Source organism: Medicago sativa, chromosome 8 (assembly GCF_051527215.1).
Source record: "Medicago sativa cultivar Bolivia chromosome 8, Bolivia_mono, whole genome shotgun sequence".
NCBI classification, from domain to species: domain Eukaryota; kingdom Viridiplantae; phylum Streptophyta; class Magnoliopsida; order Fabales; family Fabaceae; genus Medicago; species Medicago sativa.
The window spans coordinates 69,884,593-69,903,212 of NC_140756.1; the positions used below are offsets into that span (position 1 = coordinate 69,884,593).

The following is an 18,620-nucleotide window of genomic DNA, read 5'->3' on the forward strand; positions in this document are numbered from 1 at the left end:
GAATTTTTTTGTTAAAAATTGATTTTTAGGGGAAAAATAGATTTGCGGTAAATTTAATGGATTGGGGTTCTGGAAATTATTTATTTATAGCTGACTCACTGCTCACATGTTTCTTCCAAACTGCTGCTAGTGCTAGGGGTGTTAAAACACTACAAAACCGAATTGAACCGAACCAATAGACCGATTAACCGAATAGAATCCAAAATGTGACTAACAGTTTGCGGATTAAATCGTTTCGATTTAGTTCATGATTTATCAGTGCAATTTGGTTTAGTTTAATGGTTCGATTCAACGTTTAGTTTTTAAAACTTGTATTAATATTTGGTTTTATTCATTTTTTATATTTTTTTTAACGATATTGATTATAAGATAGTAATAACAATTTGGTACAATTTTTTCTAAGGTTTAATATGTTCTAATGTTAAAAGAATTGAAGAATATGTCTTGAAGCAAGAATGATAACAATGGTGACAGACTTATGACAAGAGCCATATTAAAGAAAACAGATTTCAAGCAAAGGAATCAAAGTCAAAGTTCAAATCAAGAAAGTATTTATGTGCAAAAAGGAGGGCCATTTTCAAAAGGAATTCTCTTGAAAGAAAGAAATAGGGAAATGTTAACTTGTGCCCTTGGGGCACAAGTTTAAAAATTAAACATAGAAACTTTTTCTTGGAATTTGTACATTCATTGTATTAAAAGTTTAAACTTTTATATTTTCAATGCAAAAATTATCTTTTAATTCTATTTTTAGTTTATTAACTTGTGCCCTAAAGGCACAAGATAACATGACCCAAAGAAATATTACAAAAAGAAGGACATAAAAAAGGAAAGAGATTCAGATGTTGTGACCATTGCCTCAAATGGATATGGATCTGTTGATGTGATGATGGCAACAAACAAGATCTTTGGCGAAGAGTGGGTTCTAGATTCAAGTTAATCTTTTATATGGAATAAACGATGTGTTTGGTAAAGTGGAGTAAACAACATATGATTTTGTACTCATGATGACAATGAGAGAGGATTCTAAACGATGTGAGAAATATACCATATTTAAAGAGAAACTTGGTTTCACTTTGAATGATGCAGGAAACAAGGGGTTCTTACAATGCTCAAAATGGTGAGTTGAAAGGGGTCATTGGTGATCATGAGAGGCGAAAGTGCGATGGAACCTATGTTTTGCAAGGATAAAATGTTCTTGGTGAAATTGCCATAGTAAGTATATCCAGCATTAAGAAGGTTAAGCTTTGGCATCAAAAAATGGGTTATGGTTGCCATGTAAAGAGTTTTGTTGTGTATGGATAAAATTAGGGGGCTTGATTTATGGGGCAAGTGAGATGAGTGAGTTTGGTAACTTTGTTTCGCTTATAGGGCTTGTTGATTTCTCTTCTTATGGATAAGGTTCACTTGGTATCAATTTGATGGTAATGTGGCGAGTCGTCTTGATCGTATCCTCGTTTTATATGGTTGGTGGGACAGGCGGGGAACAACCAACCAGTGGTTCTCCATATGGAAGTCTCCGACCATTGACCCTTGGTTCTTATGTACTATTCTCATTTAGGGTTGACACCTTTCAGGTTCAATAATCACTAGTCTCCCAAAGGTGGGCTAACTTAGAAGGTGGTGGAAAACAAGAAAAGGGAGATTTGAATTGTGTTGACTGTTGACCAGTTTAAAAGTTCTTTCTCTTATTTTCAAAGTCAAGAAAAAAAATCAAAAGCTTTTCTTAGCATGTTACAACAACTCAGATAGTTCTTTATTAAACCATTCAACTTTAATTAAAACCAACTCGAAGATTGAAGTTAAACCATAAAAAACTTGAACGAAAGAGGTAAGGGAAGAGAAATCGACACAATATATTAATACTAGTTCACAATCAACTTGACTGATACATCCGGTCCTCCCGTAGAGTGTGTTGCCTTGGTACGATTGATGACTCAACCTACTATCATCGATAGAACACAATCATTAAAGCATTTTCTGCCAAATTATCTATATTATGGATTTCCCACAAAGTACTCAACCTAACTAAGACATTTGCTTCTCAACATTATAACTTTGTTAAGTACGTTGAGTTTCCTGCAAATATCTTGACTTAGAGACTAAGTTTACTTTGTATTGCTATAACCACGATGTGCCAAGTGTTTAATGTCTCTTCATACTTCCTTTTTGAAATAAAGGTTGTTGCCACTACTGGGTTGATAACAACATGTGTTGAGTTTGTATCTGAGCGATACAAAGTATGAATTTGTTGAATAACTCTCGTTTAGACGACATCACAATATGTTCTTATATCAATGCAAGTGTACAAAGCCAACTTGATTGATTTACAATACGATCTAATTACTCTTATACTGATATGATATAAAATGAATGTTCATGTTATTGGTATTTTCATGATATATCTTTTTACAATTGAACATAGCCTTTTTCCAATTTCTATTCTTTCTTTTCTCTCCTCTCATTCATTGATGTTTAATTAACACATCTCATGACATTAATTTATTCTTTCTTAACCATATATCATATGATATTCTATGATTGGTGTCAGTCTTGTTATTATGTGGTTTCAGACATTGAACACCTTCATTTAAGTTATATGTCTTCAACACACAACGATGTATTCAGACTCTGAATTCATGTATCTGCACATTGTTTTCTCCATGTGACGTGTTGCTTTCTTTTAGGTGTTGTTTCACACACCCGCACTTCTTCGGCATGAATAGTATTTCATTTATACCGTTGAAGAATATATCCGTTGAAAAAAGTGGCGTTGAGGAATGAGACAATAGTTCATACAAAGAGTTGTTGGATGACTTGCACAGGTAATAGCGTATAACTTATACCATTGTACCTTATGTATTATTCATCAGTTGTCTCTTCAATTGAATTGTAACTTCTCGATGGAAAGCTTTGGAGAACAACACCTGCTCAACAAAGAATAAGCTTCCAGAGAATTAGAGCCTTGTTTATCAAGCGATAAGCTTCCAAAGGATCAAAACCTTGTTCATCAGACGTTAAGTTATGTCTTGTTGTTCTTGCATTAGGGGACAGTGAATGTTTGTAAACTGTTGATCAGATGCAAAGCCTTAATAATCATATGTAGGCAGCACGAGTAAATGATGCTCTTTGCCATAGGCAGAGCCTTAACAATCATATGTTGACAATACTAGTCAATGATGCTTTTTATTTGTAACATCCTGGTTTTTAATAGCGAGAGGACATTTTTTTTTCTTTTAAAAACAATTTAAAGAATAAAATGTTGTTTATCATCTTTAATTTAAAATCAGTGTAAAAAATTTCTTTTAAAATTATTTTCCAAAAACAAAGATTGGATTCAATTCCACACTTTATAAACCATTTTCCTGCCTATAAAAACATTTCCCAACAATAAATTTTCAAATAACAATTCATACACTTTGCTCAACAAGAAACATTGTAATAACAATTGTTTCTCATATTTTTTGAATGACAAATGTTAGTATGTTAACTATCATATTAGTATTTTCTCCTTTATCAGAATTTGACTCATCGACCTTTAACTCTTTTAATCCCTTAACTCAACCAGAACAGTTACTCAACCCCCTTATTTTTCATGAATAATGTTGTTCGCAACAATACAACTCCAAAAGGAAATTAATGAAATATACAAGACTCTACAACCAGATCCTACACTAATCTTAAACTTTAAACTAGGAAGACCCACAAATGATATTGAGTCATATTGCTTCCGATAGCCAATCAAGACATCTCCTCTTTATATCGTCAACTTGGATATTGATGTCATATATTTGCATTTACATTTAGTTATTTTACGCTCATGGTGAGACAAATAAATTATATTTTAGGGATCAAATTATTTGAAAGTTTTAGGAGATTGTCTTTTATATTTTGAGTCATTTAAGTATCTTTACACAAAGATAATTTTTTTTTTTATACATTTAATGTTTTTTTTTGGGTAGCTTTCACATGGGTATGAAGAAGCCCTCTACACACTATACTATAAATTTGATGTTTTATATATTGTTTCAAATATTTAATATATTTTTTACTTATTAAATGAAATAAATGAATTAGTATCTTCCTTATAAAAAATAATTAGTATCTAGAAAAAACAATACATGATTTTGATGTAATTCTTTTGTTATAATTTTTTTTAGTTACTATTTACTAAAAAAACACTTGTATAATGGAGAGTAATTGATAGCGGATAATGGTTTTACGAAATATGTTGGAATTGGATTGCTTACGTTGTCGAGTTATAGGGTGCACTTGAAGGTTTGCTTTATGCAAGAAGATTGTGATATAGATCGCGATGACATTAAATATTGAGCAATGCTATATCTCTAGAAAAATAACATCAAGAATTCTTCAAGAATAAAGAATAGCCAATCACAATGCACTATTTGCCACAATTCAAGGAAGTGTGACTGAAAAATAGGAAGTGGACAAATAAATCATCCAATTAAAATTTGCCAACTGTGTCTTGAAAAATTCTTGAAGCTATTTTTCTTGAGAAGTAGCATTTTCCTTAAATATTTATTCTCTCAACGTGGTTTATGGAATTAGACATGAGTGGATATGGAGTTGCATGGGGCACACTCTGGTTAAGAAGATTCGTCGATTAATGGATTTAGAATGGGATGCGCTTGCAAATTTAGGATTCCCTTAAAATCATACTACGATGTTTTATGAGTAACGCCCGACTCAAATTAGAAATTTATTTGTAGCTGATGCTACAAGGATTACTACTTGTTTAATTTCAGTGTAGTTTCTCTTCCTTTGAACTCTCAAGCCCTTGTTGATATAAAAGAAAACTTGCATAGTTGCATCTATACTTATATATAACATATAACATGATTTTGATGTATTTTTTTTCTTTCAATTATACCCTTCTTTAAACTATTTTTTTTAGGGGTGTTCATTAAAACTATTGCGATTACAATTTATTATAATATTAATTTTTTTTAGAGCAAAATGCAATATTAATGAAAATTTTAATTAAAAAAAAGAGTTCAATCCCTTTAAAATAAAAATAATCAACTATAAAAATTAAATATATTTATTTAATTATGATATATTCCAAAAAAATTATAACAAGATATGATAAAATAAACATATAATTAAATAGGTAAAATTACACCAGCAGTCCTTTATCTTATTTATTTGTTACATTTTAGTCTTTTATCTTTATTTTTTTCCCACTCAAGTCCTTTAACTTTCAAAATGTGCACAAATAAATCATTTTTTTTCATTTTTTATTCAAAAAGTGCTGAATTGTCATGCCACACATGATAATCCTATTTTTTTAATTATAAAAAATAAAACCCAGGAAAGTGATGAACATCTTCATCATCAACCCTTCTTTCTTCAACCCAACAAGATCCAGAAAAAATCAAATTAAGAATATTAGTCACTACTTGGATATTAGTCATTTTTGTCCATAAAACAATTTCTCTTTCTTAAAAAAAGAAAAGAAAAACAAATTAAGAATAGTAGTCATTTTTGTTCCTATGTGTGTAACAGGTAGTCACAATAGTTCATCAATGTATCAATTCAAAAATAGTCATTGACTATGCATTTCTTTAATCAAAGTAGTACCGCCATTAGAATAGTCTTTCACATGAAAACTGGTATGATAATAAATAAGTAGTCATAAAAACTAACACGATGATAATAAGGAAATATATTGAAGTAGTAATATAGCAAAATTGACAAACATTTCAACGCAAATGCCTATTTTGATGAACATAATGCACACTCCTTAACTATAGAAGGGACTATCGTAGTTATTCGTTAGGGACAAAAATGATTACGCAACAAATTCTCGTAGTATATAAATAGACAGATTTGAACAATTTTTTCGTCTCACTGAACTCGCTTTCCCTGGGAAACGATAACCTCGCCGGAATACGTAGCCGGAGTTCGTCACCGCCAGGTTCCCCTTCTTCCTTTTCTTTCCCGATTTTCCTTCCCCTTTCCTGCCGCACGCAAGCGATTCCATCGCAATTCGCAGCCGCGATAGCTTCCCATGATAACGGAAATGCACCAAGAGAGAGGGTTTAATCTATGCATTTGATACTAAATCATTGAACATTGTAACATCGTGTAATTTGAATTTGATCCTGTAAATTTTGGCAGAGGAGTTATGTTTTATTGATCGATCTTTGTTATGTAAATTAGGTTAATTATTTCGTGAAATTATTATCCACAAATCCTCTATTGCTCTCTCTTGAATATGATTCCCTACATTGCATCCCTTTTATAATTTCTTTTATAACCTCTTGCAATGGTTATATATATTTTACATTCTTTGTTTCTATTTACTACTGCTGGTTGAGTTCTATTTGGGCTGATAAACATTTTTTACATCATGGTCCGGCTTAACCAAAATTAGGCTTATTTATTTTATTCCTTGCAGTGAAAATGGCGAGCGATGAGAAAATAAAGACATGGGTATCAGATAAGTTGATGTCACTACTGGGATATTCTCAGCCCACAGTTGTACAGTACACAATTGGACTATGTAATTATTCATCTAAGATCATTTTATCACCCTAAAAGTTGTTATATATAATCATTTCGGAAACGGTGTTTTGGGATTCACATGCTATATTTCAGTAATATCTTTTTGGTTTTGCAGCCAAGCAAGCTACTTCACCAGCTGATTTAGTGGGAAAGCTGGTGGAGTTTGGGTTCGCATCAACTGATACCCGTGCGTTTGCGGAAGAAATTTTCTCAAGAGTTCCTCATAGATCGTCCGGCTCTAATGTGAGTTTTGATCCAAGACACAATGAATATACGACCATTTTACACTACTAAGCAGAAAATCCATTCATACTGAAATAATTAGTATCTGCTGGTTACTAATATTTTTGTGCTTTACAATAGCAATATCAAAAAACAAGAGAGAGAAGCTGCAATGTTGGCAAGGAAGCAGGGGACTTACACAATTTTGAAGGATGATGATAATATCGACGATGACCATATTGTTGGTGGTGACGATAGATCGTTGATAACTACTGCTTCTACATCTAGAAAGCCAGACAGTCATAAAAAACGTTTCAGGAAGAAAATTGAAGTTCAAGATGATCAAGAAGACGAGGCAAAGTGTTCATAACCTATTTGATTCATTTCATATTTGTGCTATTGGTAAGCTGCTGTTCAGTGTTTCTTCTAACAAGGTTTGACTTATTTTGACCAAATGCAACGATGCAGGTAATTTCAAGGAAAGAAAGGGAAAGACAAGTTAAGAGAAGAACTTCCCCTGATGAAGAGAGTGGTTCAGAGGTACCATTTTTTTAATGTCTAGTTGTGCTTAAATACGACACAGTTTTGCAACTGGTACCGATGATGAAATTCCTACCATATCCACTTGTTTGATTAATTTTGCTGTGCTGTCCGTCTGATTTATATTTTTCTAGCTGGGTGCATTTCAGTAAGCTTTGCTATACATGTTCAACTCTATTGATCACTGAGTTTCGGCCTCTATTTTCTTTTGGTAATAAAATTAATTTAATATGATTTATGTTCTTTAAAAGAGAAAAAAGGATTTTGTGATAGTTTAATTTTTGTTGATAATACCAAAGAGTGTTAATTTTTCTTTCTTTGCATATAGAACTCTCTTATTAATCGGTTTAGTAAAAGCATTTTTATTATTTTATAATAAATATCCATCAACTGTCATGATGTGATTTCTTGTCTACTTGCAAACAGTCAGAAGAAAAAATATTGAAAGATCAAAGAGAAAAGGAGGAATTAGTGCAGCGTATGAGAGAAAGAGATGCTGCAGCAACACGGAAGGTACTCATTAATAGTCGGATTTATTTGGTCAATTGCACTTGAAGGTTTTTCTTTTATGAATCTGCATTTTTTTTTGGTTGACTCGATTATGCTCAAGTTGGTGTCTTAGTAGTATCTACATTGATGCTTCCTTGTGGATAGAAGAAGAAAATAAAATCTGAACATTTGTTTGAAAGAATGGGTAAAAATGTGTGGAAGATGGGTAGTAATGTCTGTGGGCATTACTCTGTACAATAATATGTGTAGTTTGAGGTTTGCTATATATATATATATATATATATATATATATATATGGTTGTGTTTTGTGTGGAAATATTATATTTTTTAGCAGTCATAAGAACCACAAAACTCTGCCATTTGCTGGATAGTAATAAAGATAAGGGTTCAGAAGAAGAAATATATTTTTTGGGGCTATTTAAGAGGTGTACTACTGACTACTTAGCATCTTGCGGACACTGATGCTTTAAAAATCTGACTAGTCTCTGAGACAGAAGAGTAAACTGAAGATAACAAAACTATTTTCATAAATAAAGTATATGAAATTTTTTGCTGTGGTGTACAATGGAGGAAACGGGTTGAACCTAGGACCTCATGCATACTGCCCAAACCCCACACCACTCGACTAATCCTAGTCTTCACAAATCCTTATATAATCTCAAAAAATCGTCTAGGGAATAGTTTGGAAAAGATTTCATATGGACTTGTTGAAATTTGGTTTTTTGATATTACCCGTTCGTGTCATTTGCCCAAATAACAAACAACATATATTGCATAAGGGTCGGTTGTTTTTGACTTATTTTTTTTTTTTGTTAAAATAAGATATGCTTTTGATGTGTAAAGTTGCTGCAGTATGTTACTTCGCTTATTGTTTTTCTGCTGTTTCAAAAAGTATTCACGGCAAGAATACTTGAAGAAAAGAGAGGAAAAGAAATTAGAAGAACTGAGGTATGGTTCTACTTCCGTTTCATTTGTTTTCTTAAGGTTGTTTCCAGTTCTGATTTTCTGTCGATGAAAAAATTAATTAATATATGGTATCTTGAACATAACTGTTATGTGTCATAATGTTTATTTTTCCTTAATCTTCTAGTTGAATTTGATAACCATTTGCACGATTATTGCAGAGATGATATAGAAGATGAGCAATATTAGGACATACTCATTTTCCTGTGATACATCGATCAAAGATGTTTGATTCTTCTTTTTGGCTCCGTCTACAGTGGGTCACCCTATAGGTGGTCCACAAAAGACCACTTTGCAATTTATTTAGGACCTTTGGATCTACTAAACCTCAAGAATATACGGTGCATCATCTGTATTGAACTTTTCTCACTGAATCCCAACCTCAGCCTTCCATCACCATCATCATCATCTCCTGCCTTCACCAATACTATCATCACTGCCAACGGAAATCAGCTTAATTTTTCCGGTTAATTTAGCAGCCCACCGTAGACGGAGTCCTTCTTTTTGCTCCATCTATCTACTTTTCAGTTTCTCTGTTCCTAGTAATAATACTAAAATACTTAGTGCTTTGGATGTTTAAGTCTTTAAGATGAGGATGCTGTTTTTTAGTATGAAATAAATCATAATATTTGTCTTGTACGTGTCATATCTCAAAATAGATGCACTATTCTATATGCGTTCTTCCATTGCTTTATGGGCCTCGCATCAATACAAGTGTGCTATTCTCTATGTAACCATGCTTGAAACAGATTCTTTGTATTATTTTCTATTTAGTTAAAATTTCAAACCTGTTTGTTAGGGGAGTAAGAGGCATACTGTGTATTCTGCACTTGTAAATGAGAGCTAGAACCCTTCCATCTATGCAGAGTTTTTAAAGAGCTCTATATTCACTAATAGCAAAGATATATTTTCTGTATCTTTAGAATGAAAAAGTTCTTAAGTTTTCTATTTCTCCCCAGGCACAAGAAAGAGCTATATGAACTTATAAAAAAGCGGTCAGAGGAGACGGACAATGTGAATGAGGTAATCAATAAGTTTGTATTTCATGAATAATGAGTGTTGGATCAGGATCAGATATTTTTTCTGCCTTCATGGTTGATCGTTGTTGGAATGTATTCACTTTTTTTATTCATTCAAGATAAGCTATTTGCCCGTTGTTCTTGTTAGGGTTAAATATGTTGCGGGTGCATATAAAATGAAAACCCTTCATTTTAAATCACTATTAAAATTTTATTCATTTAGCCTTTGTAAAATACAAAGATTATGCTTTTAATCTCTTCTAAGAGACTAAAAACATAAATGTTTTGTTTAATAGTATTAGTGGGACTAAACATGAATAAAATATTTGGATGGGCTAAATTTGAATGGTTGTTATTTTATAGGGATTAAAGGCATATTCAAACCTTGTTATATATTTGGTTATGCTTTTGCTTTCTGTTGATGATTACTTATTTAATGCGTTTGAATCTGTGTCGTTTTATAATATGGTGATCCTTCTCATTTGTAATGGATTAACGTATAAAATTATCACAATCTCTTATATTTTTTGGAAAATTGGGATAGGATCCTTGGCAAAGGGGTCATTAGGGATTGTGATAAGTTAAATACACATCTATTCGTGTGTTTGCTAAAGTCTCACGTTCTTCTGGAATTGTAGTATAGAATGCCGGAAGCTTATGATCAGGAAGGTGGTGTTGATCAAGAAAAGAGGTTTTCTGTGGCTATGCAGCGTTACAGGTTTTCACTTACCACATGATCTCCACTACAATTGAAAAATATATGAAAAGAAAAGGGAATCAGATATGAACTATTAACAAGATACCATTTATAATGTATTTTCTCTGATTTTTATCCTAGGCGTTTCCAAAAGGTATTTGCCTTTATTAGGAATATACATATACAACATAACCGCTATCTTGTATTAAGAGTCGGGCTTTGGCTCAACACTCTAACCTCCACCAATCAGAATTCTGTTAGAGACAGTTAGCAACAGCTGACATACAGTCGACAGTTCAGTTAGAAGTTAGTTACATCGTTCTATATTATAAATACATCATCTTACTATCACATTCAGATTGAATATACTAGAATTATTCAGATTAAACTCTGCTAGATTCTCTCTCACTCTTTCTCATTCTTCCTTTCTAATAACCTTATCAATAGGGATACAAATGCTGAGGAAAAGATGAATCCATTTGCTGAACAAGAGGCATGGGAGGAACATCAAATTGGTAAATATCTCTTTATTATTGCGCTCCTTATAATATCTACCTTTCGAAAAAATTAATCCCTGTTCTTTTTCTTTGTTTTAATATTTGTGCATTCTTGATAACATCTTCTAGGAAAGGCAATGCTAAAGTATGGCTCCAAAAATAAAAAACAAGCCTCTGATGATTACCAGTAAGTTTGTTCATTTAATCTAGTTCTGTTGTTATTTATCAGATGACACTGAAGTCTTAACTCAGTGTGCTTTTATTCTTTCGGTGTAGCATTGAAGGTGATTTATTATGTATCTTTCTTTGAGTGCACTCATTACTGGCCATAAACTTCTTTACAATTTATGTATGTAGGTTTGTGTTCAAGGACCAAATTGATTTTATCAAGGCATCAGTGATAAGGTATGTTACTGACTCAACTCGACTCATGACGTTTAATGGTGATATTCTTCTTTTTGAGCCAGACTTGCTTTGCAGTTTGATTACAATGAGAAGGTAGATTCAATTGAAAAGTACAAAGCAAAGTCTGCATCGGAGGCACTTCAGGTAGCATTTCAATAATTCAATTAATAATGGCTTTATTAAGTGAGCTTGGTAGGGACTGCCTTGTCAGTCAATCAACAATTTTTTTTGAAAGTTTCATTCCATAAATATTTAATAATGTTATAATGAATGAAATGAAAATATTTTAATACTTTTTAGTTTTTAAAAATAAATAAAATGATGGAGGGTAGAGCTTGGAAGAGCAGTTTTCAATTAAACAAGGATCAATTTTTAATTACTTTTGTGGCTGTCAGGCAACCACCATTAAATAATATGTATATTATGGACTGCAGTGGATCTAGTCTCTTTGTGGAGGGACTGGTTAATGCTACAGATTGCAAGAGAGGCAATCAAGGGGAATTGACATCTCCAGGAGGGAATGGTCAATGTAACAGATAGTGAAATAATCAAGGGGTATCGGAGGAAATAAAGTTTGCCTGTATTAATATATGAGGGAGAAGAAAGAGGGGGTGCCAAAAAAACTGGCTGCAGGGTCCTTCGAGATAGCCAAAAATGCATTTAATAACAGTTTTCCTGTGGTCATCAAAAGGTTGGCTCATAAACTGGCTGACCTTATCAATACTATAGCCTATTACAAGCCCAGTAACAGTGTCATTCTGTTGAGGACCGGTAAATGATCAATAGATTGAGGGTTATTCATGTAATCACCTGCAAACTTGTATAGCTCTCATCCGCCTAAAACTAGGGCAGATACATTCAGCCGCAGACATGTCAGCATTATGAAGCAAATCCCTTGTATATTTGGACTGATAAAACAGTAGAGAATCATATTTTCCTGGTGTTTCACCTCAATGCCATGGAATTTGTAATATCCCACTCGTCCGTTATGGGAATTTTAATGCTCGCTTGAAGCGAGCGGAGCTCGCTCAAGCGAGATATAGGCAGAAGCAGCTAGCTAGGGCTGCTCGCTCAAGCGAGGTGAAAGCGAGCTGCTCGCTTCGGAGCTCGCTTAAGGGAGCCACTGCAGCACAGCATGTGTTGATTTTTATTCTAAGGGTCCAGTAGTGCCCTCTGAGGCATTTTCTTGCAATCTTTTATAACTTTAAAACTCCTCAAACATCAAGTGCCTAGTGTGCATTACATCTAAATGTTTTCAAGTGAAATGCATGAGCAAACGTTAACGAATTCAACAAGGGATGGCATATTAGGGTAAAGCATGAATTACGTCCTGGTAGTAAATAACTCTAAGTGTTGGGGAAATCAAAGAGCCTCGACGTAGATGGTCGAGAACAAGTATGTTATCTTGTAGGCTAAGCAAGTTAGACCACTTATGAATAAGAACAAGCATGTATTGGGTTATCGTCAAACGGGTAGATTATGGATCCGTGATAACCCATTGAGCAAGTTTAAGTCCTCACGTATGTATAAGCTAAGTAATATGAACATGTCGTGTCTCCTGCGATCCACGCCAGGGGGATTTCAAGAGGTTCACGTTAGGGGGACGGGATACGCTCCACAAGGTAGGCCCGCACGACATTAAGAGGAGTTACGGTGTTAGACTCAGATAGGAATTTCACCTGTTATGTCATGGGGTCATATTCCGAGGTTACTCCACTCGGGATTAATCCATAAAACGAACCAAGATAATGTTGTTTGTTACACGCTAACTCTCTAACATAATGAATAGTTATGAACCATGATATGATACGATTACGATTATGCTATGATATGTATAGGTATATGCTTCTGCAGCAAGTTTATGATAACTCAATGTCGATGATATAGCTTTCCCCGATCGTCCAGTCAGAATATTCTATGTACATGATATGTTAAGCCATGATAGTGACGGTTTCCGACATAGTGGTCTTAATTCCCTTGACCGCCATGGTATGCAGAGCTTTTAGTAAGACTTGTAGGTTATGGTATGTAGAGACTTGGTGATCTTAGTTATGCACGATCGTCTAGATAAGTAGGTTTCCACACACGTATAATCAACCGTTTGGTTGTGTTGTAGACATGTGGTGACCCTAGGTTTCTCCCTAGGTTACCTATAGCCTAGGATTAGGTAGAACTCACTGAGACATTATGTCTCATCCCAATCCTTATTTGTTTCAGATCAACAGATTATGTGGCAAAGGACGTTATGCAGGTAGCTTAATGGATCATCATCGAGTTCATGTTCGTACCAGACGAAGATTATTGTTTGGATTCAAGTGATCACTAGACAAATGTATAGGGTTTCTAAGATTGTTGTATTGAACGTACGAATTCGTATAGATGTGTTTATTCATTGAAGCTGTTATGTTGTAAATTTTAATGTATCCAGTACTAAGATAATGCACATGCTAAACTTTCTAGATACGTTTAGTATGGGAGTTACAGAATTGGTCCAAATCTCAACTCTTGAGATTTTGACATTTCAGTCGCAAGACACATTCTAACAATCATCACAGTCATTAAATAATCCCAAGTAAAGTTTATGACGTTAAAAATAATAACAATATTTAGGTTAGCTATCATGTCAAAAGACTCACAAAACAAATAATTAGTAAAAAAAAAAAATTAACAAAATCATGTTTTCAAATCATGAACATGGTAAAAAAAAAATTTGTCAAAAAAAAAACGAAAAGAAATTATATCTTAGGAACAATAAGAACCAAACGAACACCACACAACAAGATGCGAAATCAAACAACGTCGCACAAGACGACGAACAACACAACGCAGCACTAAGAAGACGAAATCATTGAAAAACACAAGAAAAAACTTGATATATGTGGAAATCACTTATTTATATTGAAAGAAATGGAAAAAAAATGCAGAGGGGTGATTCTAGGTCAAAAAATGACCTAAAACTACCCCTCCTCGATGAGTGAAAGTGAAAGCAAACTGAGAGAAAGTGGGTAAGACAACTTATGACCACAAAAAAAGTAAGACAATTTATTCCGAACTAGTTGAATACACATAATAATAAGATTTGAATTATTCAAGTGGTTTCCGGTCTCTTGATCTTTTAAGATCGTCAATCAAAGCCAACAAATTATTATGAGAAGATCCACATTCTTGAACAGCCTGTGTAGCCTTTCTTCCAAACTCTTGAGCACGTCGTCTGATTTCCTTAGCTTCATCACCATCGTCCATCAATCTCCTCACAGCTTTTTCTATACTATGTCTACTCACCACTTTCTCTTTTTCTTGAAAACCATGCAGAGCCCACTCTGTTGCACCCACCTCCACCCCAATCCCTCGCACAACAGTTATGAGTTTTTCATTATAGAATTGTTCTCCTCGCACTGGCCACGTAATCATCGGAATCCCTGCACTAACAGCCTCAACGGTGGAGTTCCACCCGCAATGTGTCATGAATGCACCCACAACAGTGTGGTTTAAAATCATTACTTGTGGCGCCCACCCCCTAATGATAAAACCTTTCTTATTTTCAATGTTTCTCTCTTCGAATCCTTTAGGCAACCACTTTTCTTTCTCCTCTTCACTCTCATCTTCTTTCCCTTTCTTCTCAGGAACAACCCATACAAATGCGTGACCCGAATTTTCTATTCCGCTCGCAATCTCGTAAAGTTGTTTATCAGAGAAATAAGCGATGCTCCCAAAACATATGTATAACACTGAATTTTCTTCCTTTGAGTTGAGCCAACTTAAACACTCGTGCGCGCTAACCACACTCTCATTCCCCCTCACAGATTTCTCTTCAACAGTTTTGCGAATAAGACAAGCTGGACCAAGATGCCAAGCCTTGTTACCCATGGTTTTCTTATAGTGTTTGATGCAGTCTTCACCATCAAGTTCAACAAAGTTGTTAATGATGAGTCCCTTGCTTTTGCGGATTGTCTCAAGCATCCTTTCCTCATATTCGACGAATTGCTTTGGTGGTGTGGAGCAAAAGGTGATAGAATGCGGAAAATTTGGAACAACGAACGAACTCAAATTTTTGTCAGAATATGAACGGTTTATTCTTAGGGATTCTATGAGGGATACTGTAAAGAGGGAGTATCCAGTGAAGGCAATGGTGGAGATATGAGGCTTATTCGTCAAGTCATTAATCCAAGGGTATACACAATCGGCAATGATGTAGTCAGGTTGATCCTTCTCCACGAATTCTTTAATGGGTTCATGGAGAAGCATTGCACCTTTGCATATCTTGGCCATGGTGGCAGGGTCATCGGTGGAGGACAATGATTCAACTCCGTCGGAGAGGTCGACTTGCTGGGAGGGGAAGTCGATGGTGTGAAGGCGGAGGAAGAACGGATCGACAGAGGAGAGAGATTTGGTAAAGAAATGGGCATTGGAGGGAGTGGTGATGATCGTGACTTGTTGGCCATGGGATGCAAACAGAGCTGCTATGTCACCCAAAGGAATCATATGACCAGGTGATAGAAATGGAAGCATGTGAAGTTTCAATGGCCGTTCAACTCCAACACCATTTTCCATTGCTGATCAGTTTTGTTTTGTTTTTTGAGGATTGCTGATCAGTTTTCTCTAATACTCAATTAGTCTTTTTAATTATTCAACTTTTCAAGGTTTATCTCACTATTTATTTATTATTGAATTATGTCCGCACGACACTCGCGGGAACTTTTTTTACGCAACGAGGCTCACGAGGTTAATCCTTGTCAAGAAATACACAGCCTTTTTAATTTTAATTTAAGGGGTTAGTTAATCCACGCACACAAAACGTTGATAGATAAGACGAGAAATTCATTTTTAATTTAAGGGGTTAGTTAATTTTTTGTGCATCCTTTAACAATTAACAAAAATTATACATGTTTAAAATTTAATTAGTATATTATATGTTGTATAATTGTTTTACACATGTATATAATGATATATTGTAACGTTAATTAATGAATATAAAAACACATGACCTGCTATATTCATTAATTGATATAATAACATATTGTTGAATGTATATGTAAAATAAATGTACACCGATGGAGCATACTAGTTAAACTCACTTAATATAATGAACTTAATTTTTTCCCTTCTCTTAGAAAAAACGACAAGTTTACTTTCCTATAAATATATTTAGCATGCAATATTAGTTTCGGCTAAATTTAATTTCATTTAATTATTTAAAAGTTTATTTTTTTAAACGATTTTTCGAACATTATAAATGTATTCAACTTTTAAATATCTAAAGAGTTAAAAAAACAAATACAATCTATTATATCTTTCTCTAATAATGAAAGTTAATGATCAGTAAAAACACAATTTTGCCACATCTTAATATTTTGACACCTCAACTTATATTTATCTTTTTGTGTCTTTTGTAACAAAAGAACCTATTTAGCTGAGAGAGAACATAAATTTCAAAAGATTGATGTGATTTTGCAACAAAAAATTTCTTTTATATTGATGTATCTTTTTTTGGTGGTGGCCGAGGTTTGAACCCCAGACCTTGCATATATTATGCATTGTCCCCAGAGCTAAGGTCACGAGGACTTATATTGATGTATCTAAACAAACTACAATATATTATTTTTTTAAAATGATTTTATATTACCATAAACAAACACAAAATAGATTATGATATTTTAATTTAAATTAAAAAAAATCACTAAATTATTGAAAGTCAATATTATTTTTATTTGAATTTGTAACAAATAAGCCCTACGGGGTTCGCTATAAATTTTAAAAAAACTTTAAACAAGAAGATAATTTTGTAACACAAAATCCATTTTATATAGTTGTATCCAAACAATTTTTTTTTTTTCAAAGAAGTGATTGTTATTATGATAAACAAACACAAAACTGATTTCACTTTTTCAAAAATAATCTCTAAATGATTGAATATCAAAATATAGTAACTTTTTATTCAATATCAAAATATATTTTTATTTTATTAAAATCGAAACATATATTCAATTTACATTTATTAAAAATAAGTTTTGTAATTGTACCAATTTTTTTTTATGATGATCATGTGCTTTTATCTGACACTGAGTCTATTTGACGCAACATAACTAACTTCCTATGATTTTTTAGTTTTTAAAATGCAATAGAACTACCTTCCTATGAGTTTTTCTTTTGTAGGTAATCCAATGAAAAAAATGACAATTGTTTACATATTTAGACTAAAAATATATATTCATAAATTTAAATTTTAATAAAAAACATTAATAAATACATTTCACTTATCAATAAAATAACAAAATATGGTTGAGACAGTTAACTTCGATACTAACAAAACATTGAAAAAATATTTTCATTAAGAAAATAAAAAAAAAGTCAATAATTTCTGATTGATAATCACAAAATAACAAAACTTCATTCTTAAAAAATAAATAACCTAACTTCAAGAAAGTTACAAAATATTTATTACAAGGCATATATCTATTTTTCAAAAAATTAGACATTTTCAAGATTGCTTCTTTTCTAAAAATACTTAGTCAAAAGAAAAATTATATTAAATAAAAAGAAATACATAAAGAGTCTGAGGACATTAGACCTGACTTAGGTACAACCCAAAACGGGGATACAACATAATAAATCAGATCAAGTGGATCGACCCAAATCTATCCTGACAAAAATTCACTAATCACGGGCGCAACTTAGCAAACCGATGTACGGGTGCGAAACCAAGTTACAAAAAAATATCAAAAGTGAACCTCTGCGAAAAACAATTAATGGATCGACCATAAACACAATAAATAATATAGTTGTACAATTTATAAACAGGACTCATAACCACATATTTATCAATAATGAAATCTTTACTATTTTAAATATTTTTACATATAATTACATTAACATCCCTTAAAATCTTCTTAAATAACACAAACACCCGCTCTAATTTTTAACTAAATACTGATCTCCCTTTTTTTTTAATCAAATTGACAAGCACTTCTCTTATAAAGTTATAATATAAGATGGATTAAACTTTGTTAATTCCATTTATTTTGAGCAATTAACTTCTTCATACAAGTATGAAACTCATTTAATTTTCGACCATTTTTCTTTCCATTTTTCATGTAGGTAATTTTTTCCAACTTATTGTTCCAGAGTCAAGGTGGTTTAATTTTTAAACTCTAATGTAACAAAACAAATATATCGAAGATTATTTCCTTTTTATTGATCAACCACAATGTCCATCCACCAAAAAATTTATCATTTCTATATTCT

The 18,620-nt window shown here is 32.9% G+C and overlaps 1 protein-coding gene and 1 pseudogene across 4 annotated transcripts; one reads left to right on the forward strand and one right to left on the reverse strand.

Annotated features, from left to right (window-relative positions):
- Positions 1-5,727: 5,727 nt before the first annotated feature.
- Positions 5,728-13,839, forward strand: LOC146901012 (pre-mRNA-splicing factor ATP-dependent RNA helicase DEAH1-like). 3 transcript variants are annotated; one of them, XM_085739479.1, is made up of 14 exons: positions 5,728-5,935; positions 6,419-6,523; positions 6,641-6,768; positions 6,889-7,102; positions 7,216-7,287; positions 7,714-7,800; positions 8,690-8,745; positions 9,720-9,783; positions 10,418-10,497; positions 10,924-10,991; positions 11,103-11,160; positions 11,331-11,378; positions 11,454-11,522; positions 11,813-13,839. In XM_085739479.1, the coding sequence occupies exons 4-13, from the start codon at positions 6,920-6,922 to the stop codon at positions 11,473-11,475; spliced, it is 738 nt and encodes a 245-aa protein (XP_085595605.1). In that variant the 5' UTR covers positions 5,728-5,935; positions 6,419-6,523; positions 6,641-6,768; positions 6,889-6,919; the 3' UTR covers positions 11,476-11,522; positions 11,813-13,839. The 3 variants fall into 3 exon arrangements, 2 of the variants coding, with proteins under 2 accessions (XP_085595605.1, XP_085595606.1); XM_085739480.1 differs by having other exon boundaries at positions 13,596-13,839; XR_015024248.1 differs by lacking the exons at positions 11,331-11,378; positions 11,454-11,522; positions 11,813-13,839 and adding an exon at positions 10,618-10,782 and having other exon boundaries at positions 11,103-11,162.
- A 414-nt stretch (positions 13,840-14,253) lies between these two features.
- Positions 14,254-16,097, reverse strand: LOC146901013 (UDP-glucosyl transferase 73CC6 pseudogene; annotated as a pseudogene). The gene has a single exon (XR_015024247.1). The product of XR_015024247.1 is annotated as a UDP-glucosyl transferase 73CC6 pseudogene (transcript).
- Positions 16,098-18,620: the final 2,523 nt, after the last annotated feature.

Bases quoted from the DNA above. Each gene is read 5' to 3' on its own strand.
- LOC146901012 (XM_085739479.1), top strand. From the start codon at position 6,920: ATGTTGGCAAGGAAGCAGGGGACTTACACAATTTTGAAGGATGATGAT. The intron at 7,103-7,215 runs GCAAAGTGTTCA...GCAACGATGCAG, and splicing joins AAGATGATCAAGAAGACGAG to GTAATTTCAAGGAAAGAAAG. The intron at 9,784-10,417 runs GTAATCAATAAG...CTGGAATTGTAG, and splicing joins AGACGGACAATGTGAATGAG to TATAGAATGCCGGAAGCTTA.